At 42.6% G+C, this 24,540-nt stretch overlaps 1 protein-coding gene across 1 annotated transcript; it reads right to left on the minus strand.

Annotated features, from left to right (window-relative positions):
* Nucleotides 1–9,273, minus strand: LOC124277660 (synaptosomal-associated protein 29-like). Its single transcript, XM_046713392.1, has 3 exons — nucleotides 9,016–9,273; nucleotides 4,872–5,262; nucleotides 1–3,017 (listed from the first exon to the last, which is right to left on the minus strand). Exons 1-3 carry the CDS (start codon nucleotides 9,247–9,249, stop codon nucleotides 2,851–2,853), a joined length of 792 nt encoding a protein of 263 aa, XP_046569348.1. The 5' UTR covers nucleotides 9,250–9,273; the 3' UTR covers nucleotides 1–2,850.
* Nucleotides 9,274–24,540: the final 15,267 nt, after the last annotated feature.

Below are 24,540 nucleotides of genomic sequence, written 5' to 3' on the forward strand. Positions count from 1 at the left end.
TACGGTCTATGTATAATTTACTGAACAATGACCTGGAATGTTGGTGATCAGTCTACAGTTTTACCATATTTTTCTAACATCTGATGACAATGAATCATATTTCAGTTCACAATACCAATGTGAGTTTAAAAAGTATCTAGTTATCACATTTTGTTCTATAATATATAAGAATGAAAGAAGTATTTTTCAAAAATTAATATTCATAACACAAAATAGTCAGTAGAATTGGATATCAAACAACAAATTACCATGGTTACATGTTTCTCACATCATATTCTTTACAGAACAATTCTACTGCAGAAAAACACTGTTGTACGCTTTTGGAACAAATGGGAATATATTAGCCTTATATTCTTAAAAGTGAAAACATGACTTCAGCAATTACGAAGACAAAAAGAGTTTTTTAAATCATTTCACTAAGGCAACCAAAACAGTAAACAGGCTGACTTGTCATCATTTATCTCTTTCTTTCTTTGTTTTTTAACACCGCTCTCAGCAATATTCCAGCTATATGGTGGCAGTCTGTATATAATTGAGTGTGGACCAGACAATCCAGTGATCAACAGCATGAGCATCGACCAAGTCAGCGAATCTGACCACCAGATCCCGTTAGTTGCCTCTTACGACAAGCATGGGTTGCTGAAGATCAATTCTAACCAGGATCTTCACGGGGTCCTTATTTATGATTTACTCATGTTTAATCAACCTACACTACTTGTTTGTGTGTCCAGTTACCATGGTAATACTTAGAATGTTATCAGCATATGTTCACTGAATTGACCATCAAATGTTGCTTATATGGTTTTGGGCCTAGACTGCCAAATAAATCCTCTGAGTGAGTGAGTGAGTTGGGTTTGACATCACTTAGTGACCAGTGATAGAGTAATAATAGAGTATATAGTGTGTCACTCTCAGGATGGTGTGGGAGGGGACTCTGAAGTAAATTCAAAAGCACAGGGGTCAAACGGTATACCGCGGTATTTTGCCTTCAATTCGGGATACTGTAATGCAATCCAAAAATTCTGTATTTTCGGTTTTCCGTACCATCATTTCTATCTAGTCATAAAATGAGTTTTGTTCACTCAAAATATCAAAGATTATGGTTATTTCTTTTCCATGTTATTAAACAATGTAAGGTTTGGCTCTTGTCAATTTTCTTCATTATAATCATATCTCATATATATACCGAACCAAAGGCCCTGTACTGCAATATATACAGTACCGTGGTAAAAGCGTACCGTTTCACCCCTAGTAATGCAGGTCTAAGATGTTTACCACTTGGTCAAATCCTGGGGAACAAATCTAGAAACCTACAACCCAGATTCAAACCATGACCATTGGTTCTGCTGTGCCAAATAATCAAACTCCACACAGCGAACTGCAGTACTTTAGACAACTTGGTAGCTCACGCCCCTGTTTCCTCCAAGCCAAAAACATATATCAAATAGATAACACATTATACATAAGCTCATCAGTCTATGTACATAATTACATACATCATCACTATTTACATCCACAATACTGACATAACTATAACAGGGCTCGATTTAGTGCTTTGTTATTTGCACGGGTGCAACCCAATATTACAACGTGCAACCTAATTATTAGTCTATCTTGCACTAGGTGTAAGTCATTTTTTGAGTGGGTAAACTCTGCATAAAACATCTAAATAATTCAATAGCATATTTCTTACATTACATATTGCAATAAAAACAGTGCGATTGGAATTTGGCTGGTGTAACTAGGTTTTTATCTTAGGTTGCACCTTTTTAAGTAGGTTAACTTAAATCGAGCCCTGTATAACGTTTTCAAAGCTGATAACTTTGAAAATAAGTAAGAGAAGAAACATGGTCTAATACAACAAATCTTAGCAACAGTTGACAATGGGGATATTGGAACCTAATTTCTCACCATGTACCCATCCACGGATTGAACCTGGGTCTTCAGAATGTCTAACACTCTCACCACCCGGCTACCCTACCTGACCTTATGGAAATGATATGATGTATAATGTCAATATCCTACTTTAAGCCAGTAGATCCTATTTTCAGCATATTTACAAGACAAAATTCAGTCAATAATGAATTCTGTCTAATACTTTGATGGCCTGAAGGTAGGGGTAGATATCATTGGTTAAATCAAACTAGTCGGGTGCTATTTTGGACTAGTTGTTTGTGTAGTATATATTTGTTTTTGTTGCCAAAACTTCTGACTCTAGATTTTCACTAGTTTGAAACTCACACAAACTAGTAGCCTCTTTGCACCCTATATTGGCAGTCACACCATATTAGGCTGGAATGGGATAAGTCATCCAGCCTACATTGATGCATCAGTGTTACAAAGAATATTGAAGAATTCATTCAATTCACTTTACTATTGCATGATGATCATGCCAGATACAAACATTATTGTTTGTATCCATTTTACCAAGACCAAAATAAACACCAACTTTTAGGTACCCCTATAGGTACAGCTCTTAACATGCATAAGATATTGCCAACTGACTAGTTTTTTACATTTCATAACTGGTATTTATTGCTAGAAGTTTCCTCTTTGATAAGATCAGTAATCACAGGCTTGATGCTAGCAACCATTCAGATCAAAGGATTCTGGCAAACCAAAGGGAGGCAACTGTAAAGAGCAAACTGTTGCCCTTAACGACAAGACAATCTATTAAGATTCACAAAAGGAAAGACATTGAGATATAAAGTAGCTATATCTTGATCAACTTAACTAAAAACATTATTCTGTGACTGACAATAGACTGCTATTCATAAAAGTATGAGAAGTTGTTATTGACAAAAGTATCTTGTCTTCATCTTCAGCTGTTTCTTCTCTGATGCAGAATGTTCACTTATGCAGGATTTTCTTCATTTGTTTGTTCTGGTTTTCTAACCGAGGCAAGGCCCGGTCAGTTTTCACGTTAATGCGGTCAAGCTGGTCATTTTGGCGTCCAATCTCATCTCCCATATCCATGGCCAGGTTCTTCAGTCTCGACATTCCTTCACTCATCAAACCTGAAAGTAACATGTACGCAGATCAAGTAACAAGCACACAGACAGCATCAAGTTACATGTACTAGTATATGAAATAAGGCCCGTCCAACCGCCTGTGACGGGGCAAGATTTCTGATGGATGGTCTGAATTTACAGAAAGACAGTCCGATGGTCTGGTACAAAATCATGCCAGATGTCCCATCCCTTCGACTCTGACTCCAACGCTGAGTTGGATTTCTCTGAATACGACTGTTGTGAATAGACTGTTAAACAATAAAAACATTCTTCATCGTAACTAAAAACTGAGTTATTGTCTTTGGATTGTCTGGTCTGGTTAAATTCATGATGTCTCGCTGGGTTTTTGGCTTATTTCATACACTGCATGTACGCTGTCAAGATCAAATTACATTATTTACAAGCATCAGATCTTGTATGTCCAATTGATCATGACAATAGTTATCCCTATCATAACAGAAAATGCTTTATTTGGGCTGGTTGACTCAAAAGTTTTGGCACAGACTAATCTTGCTCTGCAACCTGGTATAACCAAAGGGAGATAACTCTAACACTAATTAGAGCTAGCATGTGTAGTTGATTTACAGCTTTACCACTATACACTGTGTAACAAAATTACATGTTTCAACAATGTCATGTGTAAGGTAAAGAAGGTTATTATGGTAAAGGACAACCGTCATCACCATTGATAACAATTACCATGATTACTTTGAATAACCTAGAAAACGGAAAGAGGTGAGGTGAGGTGAAATTGGGTTTAACGTCGTGCTTGAGAATATTTCGCTCATATGACGACGTGCATGCGTGTATATGTGTGTATGTGCGGCTGCTTGTACTAGCCCAGACTTAAGCTGGTTTCATAATGCTAGCCCACTGAGATACCATGCCGCAGTGAAGCATGAATACCCCACTCAGACACATTATACTGACTCCGAGCCGACCAGTCCTTGTTGTACCCATTAATGCCGAGCACCAGGCAGGCACCAACAAGTACCATATTTTAACCTCTTTTGATATGATGCGTCGGGGATCAAACCGCACGACCTTCCGCAGACTCGGCGGACGCTTCTAACCACTACACCACGGAGGCGGTCAACAGAAAGCGGGGATTCCTCAGTGTGTCATCTCTCATGACTATATCATCATGATAATTATGTGAGCATCTTGATGCTTATCTTCAGAAGGACCAGGTGAGCAAAATGACAAATATCCTTAATCAGCACTTCAGGATCTGTTTGATATTTCTGCAAGTTTTGTTGAAAGATATTGAATGGTTTTCGAGTTGTGCTCCAGAAACAAAACCCACCCCTCCCTTTTGAGACTAAGCCCAAAACGTTCCCAAGGAAATCGGGAAAAATTAAAATGACAAAAAGTAGAAAAAGGCACCACTTTCGGATCTGTGTGATATATCTGCCAAATTTTGTTGATAGATATTCAGCAGGTTTCTTTGTGTTAATACTGTTATGCACCGAAAATGAAATCTAACCCTCCCTTTTGAGAGTCCAAATCATTTCCATGGGGAAAAACAATCAAAAGGCCAAAAATCCACAAATAGCAAAAGGCACCTCTTTGAAATCTATCTCATATATCTACCAATTTTTGTTGAAAAGTATAGAACGGTTTTTGAGTTATGCTTCTTTGAGTTATGTTAGTCGGACTGATGGACGGACGGACGAGGTGTTGGGGGAAAATAAATTAAAATAAACACTCCTCATAGAATGAAGGGGTTTGCTGAAAGTGGACAACATTATTACAAACCGAACAGTGATCTTTAAAATTGCATTATCAGCTTCCTGGGGATCATACAGATTCCAGTGAGATTATTATGGTTACCATGGTCACAGCCCTAAGCATACCCACCTAGGTTGTCATCCATCTCATCTTCTTGAGCACTGTTGGTAATCCTGTGAACCATCTGTTGTTTCTGACCCCCGGTATTCCGGGCACCGGCCATGAACCGACTGTCAATGTCATTGTCGTCATAGAAACCACTAGTGTCCGTTTGGTTTGATGAATAGGCATCGTGAGACTCTCGGTAGGTGTCGACTTTGGATTTCAGCGGACTCGGCTTAGGTTCTGACTTTGATGGGGGTAATGCGTTAGGGTCTTTGTTACCACCCCACCAATTCTTGATTCCACCGAACACACTCTTGATATTGTTGAGATGTTTCTGAGATGTGGTGAGGGTACGGTTGACATCATCGGTCTTCTTTTCAATGTTGTTCAGCGTCTCTGCTTGACGAGACAGCTCCTAAAACAGAAATAGAAACAGTTAACAATGGTTAACATCATCAGACATGTTTGATAATAAACATTCGTTGCCAAAGATCAATATTTTAATCTGATCTTTGATAAGTCAGATCATTTTCAATTGTCACAATAACTACAAAGACACTATGCTTCACTTCCAGTCAGCATAAAATAGTGAATGAGTGAGTATGGTTTTATACTGTTTAAGCAATATTACAGCAAAATCACGATGGGGAACAGCAGAACTGGGCTTCACACATTGTACCCATGTGAGGAATTGAACCCATGTCTTCTGCGTGACAAGAGGACACTTTACCCATTAGGCTACCCCACCGCCCCCAGCATATAATAATCCAGTTATGATAAAACCTTGGGGTGAAACAAATCATCGGTGCAGCAGTTCAACAATACACAATGCATTTTCTATTTCAATACACAATGATACACTTGCTAAAAAATATTTCGTTTGCCATTCTTTAAAAGGTCCATTTAGCCATCAAATGGTGAAAAATGTTTTGTGATTAGAGTTTCAAGCTCACTACTAAACAAGATGCTATGACATGTTTCTTTGACAAACATTTCCTTGTGAACCAGTTATAAACATCTATTGTCAGGAAGTTTCCACAAGGGCTGATGTCAATATGTGTCATATTGTGATCTATTTATTGTCATATGTGACTGTGAAGTATCATTTCCCCAAAAATAATTGATCTAAGCATTAGGGCTGCAACGAATACACTATGTGGCGAATATGATACGTATCATGAATATTGGGTAACGAATACGAATAATTATTCACGAATACAATATTGTAGTTAAGTGATTGATGTACAATATGGAACGCCCATGTTGACAGTTCAATTTGTCACAGCAATAACCAGTGATCTCATGACACTCAAATTTGGTTTGTAATATACTCCCCATCAAATGTATAGACTCACTAGTGTAAATGTAGCCACTTACTTCAGTCAACTGTTCTAAACTAAATTTTGCAAAATATTCCATACTGTTTAAAGGTGCTGTTTATACATGAACTGATGTATTGTAAAACAAATTCATAACGTTGAAAAGATTATTGTCATGCATTCAATAAATGATGAAACTTGGTTAAAAATGGCGAATTCTTATCAAAACTTTACACCAAAACGCAGCTGTTCACATGCACGATATTTGCATATACTTTTCAGCAGTTTGATGCATGATCCTCGTCCAATTAATCTGCATAAGGTTTGCAGTTGTTTCCCCCAAGTTAGTGGAGAAATTCATCTTCTTTGTAACCATATGTACATACATAACATGTAGTGAATGTTTTAAGTGAGTCTAAACTTTTGATTGGTAGTATAGTTATAATCGACAGTACCATGTGTAGCCATGGCAAACTAACATGACTTGCGCTACTGCAAGGCTAGTACATATTCAATCCTTGCATATCTCACTTTCCAAAAGTACACAAGGGTTCAAGTAAAACATGCTCCCTAAAAAAATGTAAATATTCGTTAATATTCGGTTCTGGTGATGACGAATAACGAATTGAATTCATGAAGGGCTACGGTTCGATTCACCTAATATACGAGTGAATCGTTACAGCCTTACTTAACATTCATTCATTGCAGCTGTCTAGATTTTGGTCTGATCAATAACATTATTAACAAGTCACATCATATAGGATAGTTTATTTTGAAGACGTTATTGTTCACTGACACAAACAACTAATGGATTATCTAGGTCATGAAACAATGAGCATGTGCCATGAAAATTGTATTGCTGGATTATTAAGCAGTAAAAACATGTCACCTTTGTATTGTAAAGGTAAATAATCATAACATTAGTAAATAATATCTTTTTCTGACTGCGTCATCTGTGCTGTGTTATGGCTACAACCAAAATATTACACAGTGAAATGAAAAGGCAAAAACAGAACCTTGACTTGACAGAAACAGTCCTGTATCTTTAGTACACAGCTCTTGCTTTACTGATCTTGTGTTCCTCTACAATCCTTAGGGTCAGTTGTGTTTTGGATAGGGTAGGTTACTCAAACTCTATTCTTAGTTTTGTTTCGGATGGAGTAGGTTACTCAAACTCTATTCTTAGCCTTGGCTCATCTTTCTGATCAAGCACCCCTTTATCATTACTTAGGGTGACGTACCCCTTTTCTTTATGGTCCTAATGGTTGGGTACCCCTTTATTATCCTCAGGGATAGAAGTGAATTACTGCATTTCATCCAAGCAGGAGGAGTCTAAAGGAGTCAGTATTTGGGAACATTTGAGTATTATTTATTATGCTCAGAAAAAACCCCAAACTTTCAGTGAATTCAGGTATGAACACAAACACATCAACAGATTTGGCCAATACAAATTTGAAAAAAAATCACTAGACATAATGATTTACACTTAACTTTTATCTCCTGTATTTGTTCATAAACTGAGCCAGAAACAGCCAAAAAAAGACAACACATTTCCTCACAATATACTGGTGATTAGGTTAAACTATACCAAAGAAAGTAACTTCAAACAATTTTGAAGCAATGATCAGAAGAAATAAAATCTGAAACGATTATGTTATCAGTAATAATATACTCAAAATACTGTGTTATTATCAGTCACAAATTTTATGAATAGGTATGGTATGGGTTAGCAATATCATCTGTTTTAACAAATTATTCAAATGACATTAGAGGAAAATCTGTACAGTCATCAGGTTTCACAGATAAACACTGGCACTGGTCATTACAACAAGGTTTACAATTACCATGATTAGGTAAATTTAAGTTCATATCACTACAGTAGAGGCATACCAAAAATAATTAATTGAGTTTGGAGCTGTGGTAAAGTGTTGACTCATAAACTAACTCATTTGTTTCAATTAAATCTTGAAATGTGACTGGTAAAATTCAATACTGATGTAAGACAATGAGTGAGTAAGGTTTTATTACAGAACCGTAACCTAAATTCGTGGATAACTTTGATTCGTGGATTGCGGAAATTATCATGCAAGCTCGTAAATTAAGTCTCGACTGACGTCACGAAACGGTACTTTTGATGTACATACAATGCCACGCCTTGCTGACAAAAAAGTTCCGAATCTCTGCATTACACGCAAGTACACTAAATATAATTATCCAGCATTGGGATAAATAGCCCCAGATCACTAATACCACCATTACCAAATTTTATTTTGACAAAATTTCAAGTAAAAAAGATACCGTTAGCTCCAACCTTCGCACTTTTTGTTGTCTGCTTTCCCTGGTGTCAATACTTACTGCAGTGTTATGTCGTACATAGGGTATAAAGTAACCGACTACGTAATCCACGAAACAAGGTTACGTCACATTTTGTGGGCACACGAATGGGTGATGATTGCAAATGCCTTCCGTAAACAAACGTTTCATTCACAAGTGGAATATTAGGCATTTTCAATTTGCTGAATCAATGAATAAAATAATCAGTGAGTATACAAAATGAAATCATGCATTTAAAATATGACAGGCTAATGCTTTATCCACTCTACCCGGGCTTCCCAAATGTGGGACACGTGAACATGGTGAAAAGGAAACAGGCCATAGCTTCGATAATGAAATTGCCCTGTTGATGACTAAGCCTAAGAGCCACGACGTAGATTTGATGTTTCAGAACTATTATAAGCTCTGACTATCAAAAACACGATCAGTTCGTTTTCAAACTAAATCAAACAAAAGAACAAGAACAAATATCGATAATTCCCGAGTATTTGACCAACAAATCGGCTTTAACTAACCTCGGCAGTCTTTATTCCTGTATCTTCTGATTCGTAAATACTAGCGAGAGCTCGTCGTGTACTCTCCAGTTGTCGGGCTTCCGACTCATCAATCTGTCTCATTAATTGTTCCCGTCTTTCGCCTGCGTCATTGCTCCTGTTCTGTTCATTTGCTTTCCACGAAGAACCCCCAAAAGACATGTCATCGTCATCGTCATCTTCAAAAGGGTTGGAGCTCTTCTGGTACACAGCCATGTTGTTACAAGAAGGTGAAGGACGGTGTTCTATGCAAATCTTTACAAGGAAATGAAAGCGGAACGAAACGAAATCTAGGAAACGAAATAGCGATCGGACACATAATTCGAAATTTCCCTCTTCCTTTCTGTAATCCTTCGTTTCAAACAAATTTCCATCGTTTTTCAGTTGAGCTGACGTGCTTGTATTTTTTATGTCTTTTGACATCTGGCATATGCTTCATTGTATTCTATTATGCCCGATTTTATAATCAACATTTAACTTCCCACGTTTTATTTGAGTAAGAACAAAACAAAACAGGGTGCTGCCACGTGAGCTCGACCCCCAAAAAAAAAAATAAATAAATAAAAATAAAATAAAATAAAATAAAAATAAATAAATAAATAAAAATAAAAATAAAAAATAATAATAATATAAAAAATGGGACCACTTTGGGCCACCACGTCAGGGTTCATCTTAGCCTTGAAACGAATCTATACATAACCTTCATGCAATAAGCTTTCCAACGAGCTATGTCCATACAAGACATGGGGGCCTTAATCGACTCTAAACCCTAGCTAGTCTCTCGTACAGACCCTGAAGCAAATATATCCAAGAAAGCCCACACAAGTCTAGAAAATGTGGCAAGTCTAGATTTCCTCAGCTTCTGAAAATGAAGAAGGTCTCAGGGCTCCTTCTCATTATATTTTATATTTTTTTACTATGAACTTTTTTCAGTAGAATATGTTCATTTCAGAGACTAGTTGTTAGTCTAAACCCTAGCCTACTGCTCTCACGGGTTGCTACAGACCAACTAACCCGGATCTTCACAAGTTGATCAGTCATTGTGACTGGCTATTTCAGTTGGGATAAAGTTACGTTAGAATATAATTGTCATCCTGCATGAAATACGACTTTAATGAGTCAGAGTATGATATTATAACTGACATTCGTTTCAAGGCTAAACCGAGGTGACGTGCGAGCGGGACTGGTGTAAATAACTGCCTGCTCGGACACTTATGATGTCGCCAACAATAATGCAAGCAATATTGAATTGTATCCACCCCTCTGATGTCGCATGTGTGGTGATTGGTAGACATGCACTGTCTGGATCCCGAAGCCAGAATTCTGTCTGAATGAATAACTTTATGTCGTACATGTTTCGTTTCGTGTAAAACATCGTGCGATATGATTTTAGAATATACGGGGTTTCCGGTATTACAGTACAACCAGAAATTATTGAGAATTTAAAGATTGTAATTTTTTATATTTCTTTCACTCATTACTCACGTATTAAATGTGAATATTAGCAGAACGTAACTCCAGATTCAAAGACAGGTGAACAGTTAGTATTTTGTCAAGTCACCATGGGCAGCAATGCAGGCTGCAATGCGGCAGGGCATACTACTGATCAAAGAAGTTAGAAAGTCGTGGTCCATGCTGTCCCAATATCGGACCACCTCTTCTTTTATTTCAGCAATATATGTCAGATTTTTCTTATTGACACTTTCCTTCATAAGTCCCCAAACATTTTCTATTGGATTTAGGTCAGGGCTATAGCTTGGCCAATCTAATAATGTCATATTTTGGGTCCGAAACCAGGCCTGTGAATATTATGCTTTGAACGATGTTTTGGGTCCTTGTCCTGCTGGAAAATCCAAAAATTTCCATAGAACATGTGAGCAGATGGAAGTAAATGTCCCACGAGAATATCTGTGTACCGCTCACTGTTCATATTCCCTTCAAATACACAGAGGGGCGTTGCCCCTAACACAGGTATGCCACCCCACACGTTAAATTTCGGACTGTACTTTGGGCGTTTTTCAGTTTGTTTGGTCCAGAATTTCAGTGTATTAGGAAACAGCCACACAGAACTTTCATCTGAGAAAATCACATTGTCCCAGTTAAAATTTCTGTGCTGTAAGCACCAGTTCAACCTTCGCTCCTTTTGTCCAGGTTTCATGATCGGTGATGGAATTCCTCGACTTTTCTGCCAACCCATTGCATGCAGCTCAGTTCTAATTGTCTCCTTACAGACAGCCACAGTTCCTCTATCAATCATATCCAGCCTTAAGTTTTCTAAACTCCTTCGTTTGTTTTTAGAAACAAGAATACCAAGCCGCCTCCTGTCACCGACAGTCAATTTTCTGGACCTACCCGCGCCTCCCTGGTGCTCAATGCCATATCCAGCTGTCATATCCATTTGCAATATTTTTCAAAACATGATAAACAGTGGACAAAGGGATGCCTGTTCTACCTGAAATCACTTTAGCTGATCTGATGTCCTTGTCATAATACTCTAAAATCAACTTTCTCTTCTCTAAATCATCCATGCTGAGGATCATTGAAAATGTCGTCTGCTAGCAAGTAAACAAAGGGGGACAACTCTTCACAAACTAATGAAAAAGGATTAACGGAGTTGTTTCTCTTGAATGAAACCAAGCTCTTGATAGCTGGTCAAGGTTGTTTATACTAGAAATCCAATTAAACATATTCCTAAAATTCTCAATAATTTCTGGTCATACTATAGATAGACGGATGGGTGGATGGATGAATATGGATAGATGTGTGTGTGTGTGTGTGTGTGTGTGTGTGCGCGCGTGCGTGTATCCCAATTGCGTAGATCACTGCTCATGCTGTTGATCACTGGATTGTCTGGTCCAGACTCGATTAATTACAGACCGCCGCCATATAGCTGGAATATTGCTGAGTGCGGCGTAAAACTAAACTCACTCACTCACTCACTCACTCACAATCCGATTCACTCTCGCTGTCACTCTCTACGCCCAGTTCAGTTATCACTTTTTCTATTTCATGTTCAACTGCAATATGTTTGTAGCTTCATTTTTAAAGAAAGTTAGGATATTACTGACGATTTCTCGACACTGAGATGTGAAACGGCGACCTTGTCTCGGCTGTTCGGACATGTTGACAAATCAACTGACAAAGGTGCGCCCCTTCACAATAAAAGACCCAACCAGCTGTTGCACGATCATCGCAGTTCATTAGTATTCACTTGATCAGGTCAAGCTGAACAAGCTGTACGAACCTGACAGAACTGTACAACTTCAAAGTGTGGCAATGTTCAAAGGGAGTATTTACATTTCACATTTAGAGACTAACAGGATCGGGTGGTCAAGCTCGCTGATTTGGTTGACACATGTCATCGTATTCCAATTACGATCGATGATCATGCTGTTGATCACTGGATTTTCTGGTCCAGACTGGAATTATTTACAGACTGCCACCATATAGCTGGAATATTGCTGAGTGCGGCGTAAACCATCATTTCCTGGTTGAGTGAGTGAGTGTTTGGGGAAGTATGAGACTGAACCGGTTCACTTGTGACCCGGAACGAGGATTCTGAGGCGGTGTATGAGAAGATGAAACATTTCCAATTGAAAATCAGGTTTGGCTAAAGAATAGCTAAATCATTGTTTGGTTATGAGGTAGGAACAATGTTTGAAGGTAAAATATAAACCCAAAATTGAATGGGACCAATAAATTCAGTTCAAATCCAGGAAAGAATCTACTTTACCGGGCAAAAGAAAGCATACGATCGTGTTCAAAATGGGATTTGACCAAACAATAATCACTGAAAAACACAACGTTACCAGACTGACAACATTCGCCGAAAACCTCAAATATTACTGTCGAAACAGAACCGTGATAACTGTATTAAAATATTATTGCCAAATGACCACTTGTTTGTTTACGTTGATCACCTTGAATGTATACTTAAGTTGGCCCGGCAGTTAAAACCCGTGACACCTGTCGTACGAGGCTCCTGTAGTCCGTTTGGCTCAAAATCGGACGATGAATTGCAATCTATTTCGAAAACTACTGAACAGATAATACTCAACACTGATCATTATCAAAACATCCGACCAACTCTGTGATTTTTTTTTCAGAATTTATGTCCTAAAAATAAAAAGGTTGTTTAACAAACTATCATTAAAATTTCGACAAGGTTCACTATTTGTTACGAGGGAGAACTGCAAAGAGAGGAACAGCCAGGTATACGCGGAGCACGTGCACAAGTGCCGACAAAGTTATTGATTCATTTACCTGTGCTGTGCTGTCTCCATCCTTTCTCGCACACCTGGCTGATCCCTTTGCACCCCTCCCTCGTAACAAATAGTGAACTGTGTCAACATTTTAATGATAGTTTGTTAATATTTCAGGCATCTTGTATGTGACCATTAAATAAAGAGTAGTGTATATGTTATAAATATTCCGTTCTTTAGCGGCGGGGGACATTGCCATATTAGTGGCAAACACTTGTTATTATTGTATTATTAAATCTACAAAACGGTTTTGTGGATAACAACTTCTCTTATTCCTTATTTTATTATTAGCAACATTTTGGTTCAATCACATCATGATATTTAACAAAAATGAAAATCTTGTTCACTTATTTATTAATGCTACCATAGCAATCTCCTTGTTACTTTAAACCCTGCCCAGTCACTACACCTGCATTATACAAGCATCCAGCAAGTAGTATATACAATGGGGGTTCTGGACCACTTTCAACCAAAGCCTCTGCAAAGCCTTATTTCACAAGTAAGGCTTTGGTCGGATATTAGCTCTTGCTACCATTACCCCTACTATGAAAAGTTTGGGACGATAGCGGGACCTCCTAGCCGCGCCGGGGTATGGCTGGAGTGTGTTGGTATCCTGGGGCACCGCTATGCCGTGTTGACTGGAGGTAACACTGTGCCGTGCGGTGCGATCAATAATTCCGCTCTTACAAACCCCTACCTGGCCCATCCCTCCAAGTAGTACAAGTTAGGCTCGTCTGCTTTGATGTCCACTTTATCTATGTTGTAAGTTTTGACTGACCATATAGGATCGGTGGCTCGCTACGGCTATCACCCTCGTGTTCCCCGGCTGGTATAGATACCTCACTAGGGCCCTATCTGGTATCTGTTTCTCTTTTCCACGCAATGGAGCAGCCGATTCTGCAACTATTGATTTTAGTTTGATAGCGTCTGCGGTTTTGCCAGTGAGCGAGGGTGGTTTCATGGTTGATTGCCGACACCACCTTGGGTAACCTCGATACCCATTCAGTCGATCGTTTTCCGGGGTTGCCATCTCCCTAGCATACTGATGTCGAATAAAGCTCAGCCAAAGTCCTATTGAATCTCTCAACTATGGCTTGGCTGCGATGGGCTCCAACCGTGCCATCCTGACCTTTGTATCGTGTTTGGCTAGCGGTTGTGACCGGCACCCATGAACTCCCGTCCGGGGTCAACTTGCAGCTCTGTTGGCCACGTCAGCGGACTGCGTTTGTATATCGCGTCGAATCCTCTGGCTACCTGGGCAGAATCTTTTGTGGTCAAGGGTTCGGCTTCCTTGTAGCGACTGGCTACGTCCACTACGGTTAAGGCATACTTGTACCTCTTGTCGTGGGGGTAGGAATAGGAGGTCTGCCTGGTGAGCGCTATTAGGTATGTTAATACCGAACCTCCTTCTAGGCACGTAGCGTGGTGCGGTAAATAGATCTGCCACAGGGCTTGTTTTTCAAGCCATGCTTTGGCCTCCTCCGGGGGTACTCGCGCCATTTTAGCCAGCTTATCTACAGCGCTAGCTCCTTTCCAGTACCCACGCGGGCTATAGTAAATAGCCTCAAACTTTCTCTGGTTCCGTTCTTGGTTCAATTTTCTCATGCCCGTACGCGTACGTGTTTATCCCATCAATAGCTATCCAACGTTTAGTGTCCATAGGCGACAGGGACGTCTTGTTTATAGTCAGTCCGTATATCTTATGTCCATCACTTCTAAGTGTGTTCATTTTATGCCTAAAGGTACGGGTCTTGAACAGGGCTTCCTTGAATCTGGCGTGTTTGATGTGTTGTTTCACCACATACTTCTTAACACCCTTAGCCTTCCGGATCTCACCATTGTCGGCCTTCAGTATGGAATACATCTTAGGTCTCAACCCTATGTACTTTCGGCTATGGGCGTGCCAGCACACTCGTCCTTCATCTTACCTAGGACCTTTTATTTACCGTACTGTGTATGGCATGGTCCTTAGGGTAGTCGCTGGTGTCATACAAATCGAGGTGTTTTTCATGTCAACGTACACGTCCTCGGTTCGAATCTCCATCAGCAGGGAATCTGTGTCAGTGTACAGAACTTCACACCTGTCATCGTACTGTTTCTTAAGCTCGTTGTAGTAAAAGTCGTACATCAGGTGTTTGGATAAATCGAGGATGCTCATCCCCGCGTAAACAGGCCGGTTGAATTTTATGTGGCTTTTCTTCATGTGTAGGGCAACTAGGTCATCGGTGAATATTTTGCTACGGTTGAATGCGGACTGGCTATCAGTCTCCTGAGCTTGTCTTCCTCATTCGATCGAACCAGCTTCCGCGTCAGCGTTTCCTCAGGTTCTCCATAGTCTTACCAAACACCGAGTTGTTCATGAGCTTGTAGAGATTTTTCTCAAAGTCACTGGTGGCAAGCTTTCGGGAGGTCTGTGTTCATTCTGATGTAAGGCTCCATCCAGGGGCTCTGGTTGAACACGAGCACCCTGTGTATTTTGGTCAGCCTCATACCCAACGACAGGTACAACTGTAGGTTGCGATAGTGAACGATGTACTTGGTCTTATTCATTAAGTTGGGCACGAGTTTTTCAACGTCTGTCACACACCACCTAACAAGTTATGTTGGTACTCAGACATCCAGTCTGGGTTAACCCTCATACGTTCGGGGGCCAGGGGGTAGCTGTTGTGTGATGTGTGTAATGCCTTGGGGTATTCCAAGTCAACCTCGAGGATATAACCTTTATTCGAATCTGGTGCGATGCTCATAACATCGACCTCCTGTGGCGCCCATTCGAACCCCCCTGTGGGTAGATACTGGCTCATGGCCCAGCCATACAGGTTGTTGGCGTCGAGGTAGAGAATGTGATTGGTTGGCTTGCTAGGGTCGTAGCCCTTAGCGTATTGATTATTTGCTTTTCGGCGTATCGCTTGGTTGCCATGGAGATCCCACCTCGCAAGCCTTTCTCAATGAATAGGTGCATGTCATAATCTGTAAGCAATTCCAACTTAACTCCGGTCTTTTTAAGCAAGGCATCCCACGACAGACCTGGGCTGGTGTAATACCATCGCGAGTCGAGTTTATACTGCTTGAAACACGTCCGCCTAAACGTCTCAAACACGTCGGCTAACAGCAGTACATCTGTCCTCAAGTACAGGTCGTGATAATCCCCCAGGTTCTTACAACCCAGTTTATTCCATACATTAATAGCGTGTGAGTAATCATCTTGGGATATTGCTGAGTCGGTCAGATTGCTGTAAAATTCTCTGATGGGGGGTAGTCTGGTCTCGGCGAACTTGGGCCAACTATCCATGTACTCATAGGGGTACACACCCTTCCTCATAAGCAGGGGTCTAGTCTCGGCGTCTGTGTATCGGTCGGTGATAGGGAAGGTATCGTTGACCTTGACCAGACTGTCTAATGAAGACAATAGAAATTGTACTGAATCTATGAACCTAAGGCCGTTTAAGCTGAAGGAGATGTATCTCTCCATGTTGTTGGGGATGCACGTTATATTACCATCGATTTTCGCGATGGCCTGCATGATTAAGTGAGAGTCGTACCCTCTCAAGTTGTGAAAGACCACGGGGATGTTTATTGTCTTAGGGATGATTCTAAGCTTGAGGTTACCGCTGCTGTGGCGGCGCCTCTATACTTACGGTTACGTGGCAGTGATCTCTCACCGAATCACCATTCAGTGGTGAGTCACACACGTGACAGTTAGTGCTACAGGCGTGAGCTAGCCGGTTTGCTTTGGTCATACGCATTGGGCGACTCTATACAGTGCATTCCTAATAATTTTTCTCTTCCTCCTGCAAACACTTTAGAAACCTTTCAGCCGCGTCAGGGCCCCTATACACTACCGGAGCTTTCGTTTCCCCATCACAACGGACGACAATGTATCCAAACCCACAGGCTTCATGCTCTTGTGTTTTGAGTGTGGTTGGGGTACCCCCAACAACCCCGCCTGTAACAGGTTTGACCAAGGCTTCAAAGTCGGCGTATATGATATAAGGCACAGACATTTGGTTCTTGTGGTTACCGAATTTTAGGATATTATCACCTTCCTTAGGCATGTCGACTCGTATAGCCGTCTGCCCCACACCTTGGCAATCCTCCCGGTGGGATTCTAATAAATCAGCTCGTGTGAAGCCATGTAGGCACCGTTCGCAGAAGTGGGTCTTTTCTCTGTGTGCCGATTGGTCATACAACAGCCTGCTAAAGTGTTTTATCCATGTGTAGTGGTACTTGTCACCTCGCTGGATCATGAATATATTGATAACACGAGGGGGGTTTCCCCCTTGGGGCTCCCCCAACGGGCTGACTCTGTGCACTATTGTTGTGTTACCTTCGTGCCCAAAGACATTTATAGCTAGATTATTCTGTTTTTCTATTTTAGTGATCTGGGATATGGGGGTTGGTTCATCTATACCATCCCAGTTGAGCCCATCGTCTTGGGGATAGCTAGAAAGCCTGTCTGAATGAGTGTCAGCTGGAAACAAGGCTGACCTGATAGCTACCCTCAGGCAATCGTCTCCTCTATTCTTGACATTGACCATGGCATGTTTTTTCCTATAGTAGGGGGGCAAGTCTAGGTATGACCCGCCTCTGAACGGCACGTAGTTAGCTATGTCTAGATAGACATTATCGATTTTATCTACAGTCCACCCAGACCCCAAGTGTGTGTAGCGTTCTAGGTATTCCCGTATCTGCTGAAAACTGGTATCGATTGATGCGTCAATGGTCTCTGTATGCGTGACAACCTCTTGTTTACCTCGGAAGTAAGGCTGAACGTACTCAGTGACACCTCCCCCCACGTTCTTATCGAGCGACATTTTCACTGTGATTTGAAATTTGATACTTCCCAGACTGTTTAGTTCCTGGTTTATTTTATCAGCTATCAGAGGCTTGATATCTGTAATGTCTATGTTCCTATCAACATGCATGCGCCAGCCTTTCAAATAGTTACCTACAGCGCGCTCAGTGGGTACGAACTGTAGGTCGACAGCTCTATTCTGCCGTAACAGTTCTACAAGCTGTGGCTTTCTCATTCGGGAATATCCCCCTAACCCCAAATCACGTGCCTGAACTTTCAGTTCTTTTACAGTGGGAGGTTTTGCTACGGGGGGCATGTGATAACAATGCCATTAACCCGGCTCTCCCCAGGTTTGAATAACCCGTGAATCCAAGCTGTTTTGCTTGAGCTTTTAATTGTTTTACCGTGGGAGGGCTTCTAAACCTAGTAATCTCAACAATGCTGGCTTCCGCGTTCGAGAATACCGATCACACCTCTCTGCCTGGCGACCGGCTTAAGTTCACCAACAGTGGTCATAATTGCGTACACACCTAAGAGAACCAATGTCTAATTGGCCCACCGTAAGGTAAAAATCAAGATACACCTTATCGATTATTCCCTCAACCCACCGGAATATGCGCAGCATAGTAGGGTGTTTTGTATTACTTGCAACGAGTCGTCAACAAGTATATCTATATCCCCATGCACATCTACTCGCCCACCATCAAAGTAATTCCAAGTGTGCCCAGCCCATGGCACATCAAACCCTACTTTTACAATGATTGTAAACGAGCACCCCTTATATAGTTCCCTAATAATCATGGGTTTGAGGACACTGATATCTATACTTTTCCCCACATCCATCTGCCAGCTGCTCAGGCAACCTTCCCTGGGCTCAATTTCCACAAACATAGCTATACGTAGGTGTGTATAATCTCTAATTGGGACACTGTAGCCTTACACTGCTATCTTGAGAAGTCGCCTACGTTCTTTTATGTAGGCCTTTTTATTCTCGTAGATGAGGTGATGTCTGACTACGTTCGCCCCGTGAGCTTTACATAGACAGTAGTGCCCTTTAACCCCTATACCGCACACAGAACACACGTAGTTAGGGCTTCCCATGTGGAAACAACAGTACCCCTGAGTCCTGCATTTCCTACCACAGGCCTCGGTCTTCCCCATAAGTATGTATTCGCATCGGTATGGAGCAGGTCTCATGTTTAGCATACTTATATGGGTATTTAGTCTAATTGTTTGGCAACCAACGCAGTCGCTGCTATACCCAGTGCTATGAAGGCCAGTTCACGGTCCATTTGCCCCTTGGATGGTGTGTAGTACTGAGCGAGTGTGGGTTTATTGAGTGGTTGCAACTGTTTACCAGTTAATAAGTAGTATTCTTTAAACTCGTCGTCAACATCGTGGAATGTTTGAACGGCATGGTTTTCACGCCTGAGTTGTTCGTTAATGTAATCGATCCTCTGGAGGCGTTTTTTAGCGTACTCAGCCTGTGCTGTTTGTAAGTTCTCAATAGCGAGATCATGCCGCTTCCTCTCTTCCTGTATTTCAGCCGCGTGTGACTCTCGTAGTTTCGAGAAGAGGAAATTACTCCCGGAAAATGCCAGGGCATTCACTAACGCACCACCGACCATCATGGCTATCGTGGCCATCCTATATTTACTTCATAATATTTTCAGGTAGTATCCCTTGTTTTACTAGGATGTCTTTTGTAGCCATCGCCATACCAAGGTTCATTATGAGCATACCCATATCCTGTAGGTTGAAATCTAGCTTGATAGTTGGTTGTTTAAGCACCATTTTGGTCAACCGAGCGTACCCTACGGCTAGACTGGCGACCACTGTGGCGTGGTATGCGTCGTTGACGAACGTTTTCCCCTCAGACATTATGTATATGATATAAAATATTAAATTATAACATGATATGCGGGTCGACCTCTAATTGTGGGTGAGGGTTTCCCTCCCTGTGAGGGTTTCCCTCACTGTGTGGGTTTCCCTCCCTGGGATTCCTGTGTCGTGTATATAACCACGAGATAGCCACGGCAGCAGTTGCGCATACAACTAACAAGAGTCGCTCCGGGTGAGTCACCCTGATAATTTTATGTTGGTTACACCACCGTTTTTTACCGGCAGCTACTCTCTTAGGATTCTTCTGCCTGGTTACTGTTTCCCCCAACTTTGGGGTCTCCACCGCCACCTGCGTGGGGTCTCCTCCAGTTGGGGTTTCCCCAACGTGGGGTTTCCTCCAGTTGTGGTGTCTCCTGTGCAGCATCCATCTATACTATTATTATTATTTTTCCTCTCAAATTGACAATGCTTTGCCGTAATAATCGCCGCCGTCACTGGGGCTAACAACATACCGTATTTGTGGTACAGCTCGCAGCTAATAGAGCTCAAAGGCGTGTTCGATAAAGGGTCTTTCTCGAGGTCTTCCCACAATCGGCGTTCCTGGGGAATGGGAAGGAAGTATGACGCAATACTAGTGTATATCTGGGTCATAGCCGATCCTATTGTCTTTGTCATCTCTGCTCCGAGCGGGACTCGTATCTAGCGTACAGTTTATCGATTTCTTCGGCTGACATTTTGTGAATTTTATCATGAGTGTAGTCTCCAAAGTAATGTTTGGCTTTGCCACCAACAGCCAACGCCACCAGTTTCTCTCGCTTATCATCATCCACCTGGGGTGACTGGGGTACCAACAATTGTTCAAGCAATTTCCTCACACTCCATCTTATAATGTAACAAGTAAGTTTTAGTTTTAACAATATAATACCCGATGCAGGCAAAACACAGCGAAATGAAGGTTAAGTTGCACACGACGCACACTTCAAATATCATAGCTATAACTAAATGCTAAGCATTATACTAAGCATTGCTAAGCATTGCTTTGCTAGCATTTACTAAGCATTTACTAAGCATTGCTGAGCATTGCTAAGCTAAAACACCCTATAGGCTACTGGTTGGTCGGTCTTGAGCACTAGCTTAGCGTGTTTAGTTTCAGCGAGCTGTTTCGTTCACCCGTTCCCTTCTAATTTGCTCATCACATCGTTCTCTCTCAAACACTCTTCGAGACGAATCCCTGTCCTTGCAGTGAAATAAGGCCACCCATCGCGTCTGCTCCCTGAGGTCTTTCAACACCGAGTTGAACTTCTGCGTCAGTACCCATACGCTGTGATTTGCATGCCGGCCGGAGAAGGCCAGGTACGATAGCATATCTCTCTTTTTTGTTATCTCGCGATTAGCGCTGCAGTCATCCAGTATGAACAGCGTCGACTCCTCTTTAAATTTCATATGGTAAGCTTTCAACCAGTCCTGCAGACGTGGTCCCGGGTCGACTCTGTGTACGTCCGGGTCCGTCATCACCCAAGGTCTTTCCGTGTACGTTTTATTCATGCTCAGAGTAGGGCACATGATAACGATGTTATCAAACACATCCCTGTAGTACCCCTCCAACATATCCAACACGAAAACGGTCTTCCCACAACCAGTCTGCCCGCACACTATGGCACAGTGTGGGTCGCGGGGCAAATCAATGCCGCCGCAGGCAAATCAGTAGATGGCTTGCACGAATCTCCCATTGTCTATATTAAGTTGCGCGTCCATAATAACGTACAGATATAATTTCAACTTGCCAGCGGGTTGAGCCTTCTTGGTAATCTGGATGGTTATCCCCTCGCTGCCGTTGTCTATGCGGCGACCACTACCATGCAGTTTATCGTCATCCGTGGATCGCATGTCCAACCATAGGGCGTACTTGGTGGTCAGGTATTCACCGATCTTCACGGAGGATAGGTCCAGGTCTTTGGTTATGTGGTGTTGTTTGGCTGGTAGCTTATTTATCTCATCCCACTGCTGGTATGCCCTCATACCATGACTGAACAGCTGGTTGGGCACGCCCTCGATGGTCACTTCCACCTTTTCAATCTCGGGGTTGAAAAACTTCTCGCTGTCCCTCGGAACGGCTCGTAATCCTCCACTGGGACGACCAGGATGCCTTTCATCGATCGCGCCGGCACGTTCAGGTTGATATTCCACACAGTGTCGCTCTTATCTCGCACGACTGATCTATGCCTCAGTATGCGATCGTACAGGATGGCCATCTTCCCAGAGTACTGGCTTCAAACCTGCCTGGCCAGCTCGGGCTGAGTGACCATGTCGAACTCCAGAGATGTTATCTATGGCGTAACTGGCCTCATCGCCGTTCGGCGTACGCACTACTTTGCTGTAGTCGTTAAACGTTAGCTTCGTATTCAAACCCTATCACCCAGCGGCCTGGTAAAACGGTAGCGTGTCCCGTGAAACAACTTCGAAGTCGGCGACGCATGCAGAACCGTTCCCGTGCGGCTTGGCGATGGCCTTTTCACCGTCCGTGATCTTGTCTAGCTGGTCTTGCGTGAAGGCATACCCTATCGCGCGACCTGGTCGATTTGCTGATACCCTGGTACACGGCATTGACACGTTCTCCCTCGCTTTTCCAGAGATCCCCGTAGCAGTGAAACACGTCGCTGTCGTCGATGCTCAGCACCTCATTACCGCTGATCTTGATGGTGGTTTTCTTGATGATGGCTCGACCTACGTTCCGCACTAGCTCACGTTTGTCGTTGGTGGAGGTCAGCGTGAGGTTGAACGCAAGTCGAACCGTGCCTGGTACAATGAGGTCATTCTCACCAAGGTTTGGAAATCTAACCAGCAGAGTTTGATTCTGGTCTATCTTGCTGGGATTGTTGGTGATGGTCACCGACTGGCGCACGGCTCTGACGCCTAGAGGCTCTCTTGATCTTCTGAAAGGATCTAGTTTTCTACCGTACATTGTTATATAAATGAAATATATTTTAATACTAAATAATGGCAGAGTACATACCTATGGATGATATGTGGGATGATAGTGCCCAGGCATTCGAGGATGACACCACATTCACTACCCCCTTAAGTACTGAACTTGTACAGCCTGCTGTCGACGATTATTACAACGCAGTTGAAAATAGAGACAACATCAAGCCGTTGGGAAGGGACTATGCCAAGTTTACCGTCGATAAGAAGGGCACGCTGCGATTGAAGGCTCACCCGGGGGTCGATATCATAAAAAAAGACGGGAAGCCGTATGCTTTGTCAACACTCACCAGTCGCCCTGGTGGGGGCCAGCTGATCCGTGATGAACTAGGCTTCATAGATTACGGCGGCGCGGCCAAAGCTTCCCCCGAAGGCCGTCCAAGATCTGCAAGCAGCCAGGCCCAAAGGCGATGAACCCCAACGTGCTAAAGAAACGTCAGACAGTATCGAAAAAATATTGACCACGTACCATGACAAACCCTTGCCGGGTCTCGAATTTCCCCTGAGGGAACTGCGAGGCCTAGGCGAAAACTTGAAACATGTGCGCGGAGAACTAGTGAACAACATGGGGAAACTTAATGACATCGATGAGCACATCGCTCGCGAGAAAATAAAACTCACCGAAGCGGATGGTGATATGAAACGGCGTATCGAGGAGAGAATAAAAAACTTGGAAGACGAGAGACGGACTCGGTTGGAATCCGCTTCCTCTAACCGGGAAGCCCTCCGATCCCAGATCAGTCGCGTACGGGAAACCATCGATCGAGTCCTAAATGAAGACACCACGCTAGCTGACAGGATTCGGATACTGTTCCGGGAGCAAGGGATCACCATCGTCAGCATTCTGACTGCATTGGGTTTCATCATATCAACCCTGGTGGTGTCACTGAGTGGGGGTACCACCATGCCTGCCGGCGGCAGTGGCACACCACCAAGTGGTGGGGATGTTAAAGACTGGATTAAAAAACACCTGAAATCCCTCGGGGAAGCCCTGGCTAAACTGGCTGGTAAGGCTGCCGAAGCCCTGCCCGGCATCCTGGGTAGCATCGTCTCGTGGCTGCTGGGTGCTCTGGCTAAAACTGCCACGTGGCTTAGTCAAAACCTGTGGGCAGCCATTGTCGCCATGGTGGGTTTGGTGTACGTAGCGGCTAAGAAATTTTTAACCAAATAAGTCCCAAAGCTACCCCACCAACCACCAGGGCTGTTTTACGATCGATGTGCTGTGTGTGATTGGATTGTGGGGTGACCACAGTGGGTGACCCCACAGGGGGTGTATGTTGAACCCTGGGTTCCGGGGGTGGCGCCACTATACCCGTTTCACCGGTCGTGGGTGGTGGGACGTGGGGGATGTTGACATCGAGGTTGACGCCCAACTTTTGGCCCGCCGTGGCTATAACTATTTCGTTGTTGTAGCCCACCACTTTTTTTACTCTCAGTTGCATATCGCTCGGAGCCATGTACAACCCCACGTCGAACACGTAGTCGACTTTCGACCTGGCATATTCCAACACGTCTTGGTAGCGTTTGATGGCACTCGGGAGATCAACTGGAGCATTGATAGCATCCTCAACGTTGACAACGAACTGTTTCTGAGCGTCGTAAGCAGTCCCCTTACCCAGGATGTTG

Source organism: Haliotis rubra, unplaced genomic scaffold, assembly GCF_003918875.1.
Source record: "Haliotis rubra isolate DU_JTF1 unplaced genomic scaffold, ASM391887v1 Scf225, whole genome shotgun sequence".
Classification (NCBI taxonomy): domain Eukaryota; kingdom Metazoa; phylum Mollusca; class Gastropoda; order Lepetellida; family Haliotidae; genus Haliotis; species Haliotis rubra.

Coding starts and splice junctions, on each gene's coding strand:
- LOC124277660 (XM_046713392.1), bottom strand. CDS start 9,249: ATGGCTGTGTACCAGAAGAGCTCCAACCCTTTTGAAGATGACGATGAC. Junction 5,263..9,015: donor CAGGAATAAAGACTGCCGAG/GTTAGTTAAAGC, acceptor TTTCTGTTTTAG/GAGCTGTCTCGTCAAGCAGA. Junction 3,018..4,871: donor TGAGATGGATGACAACCTAG/GTGGGTATGCTT, acceptor TGTTACTTTCAG/GTTTGATGAGTGAAGGAATG.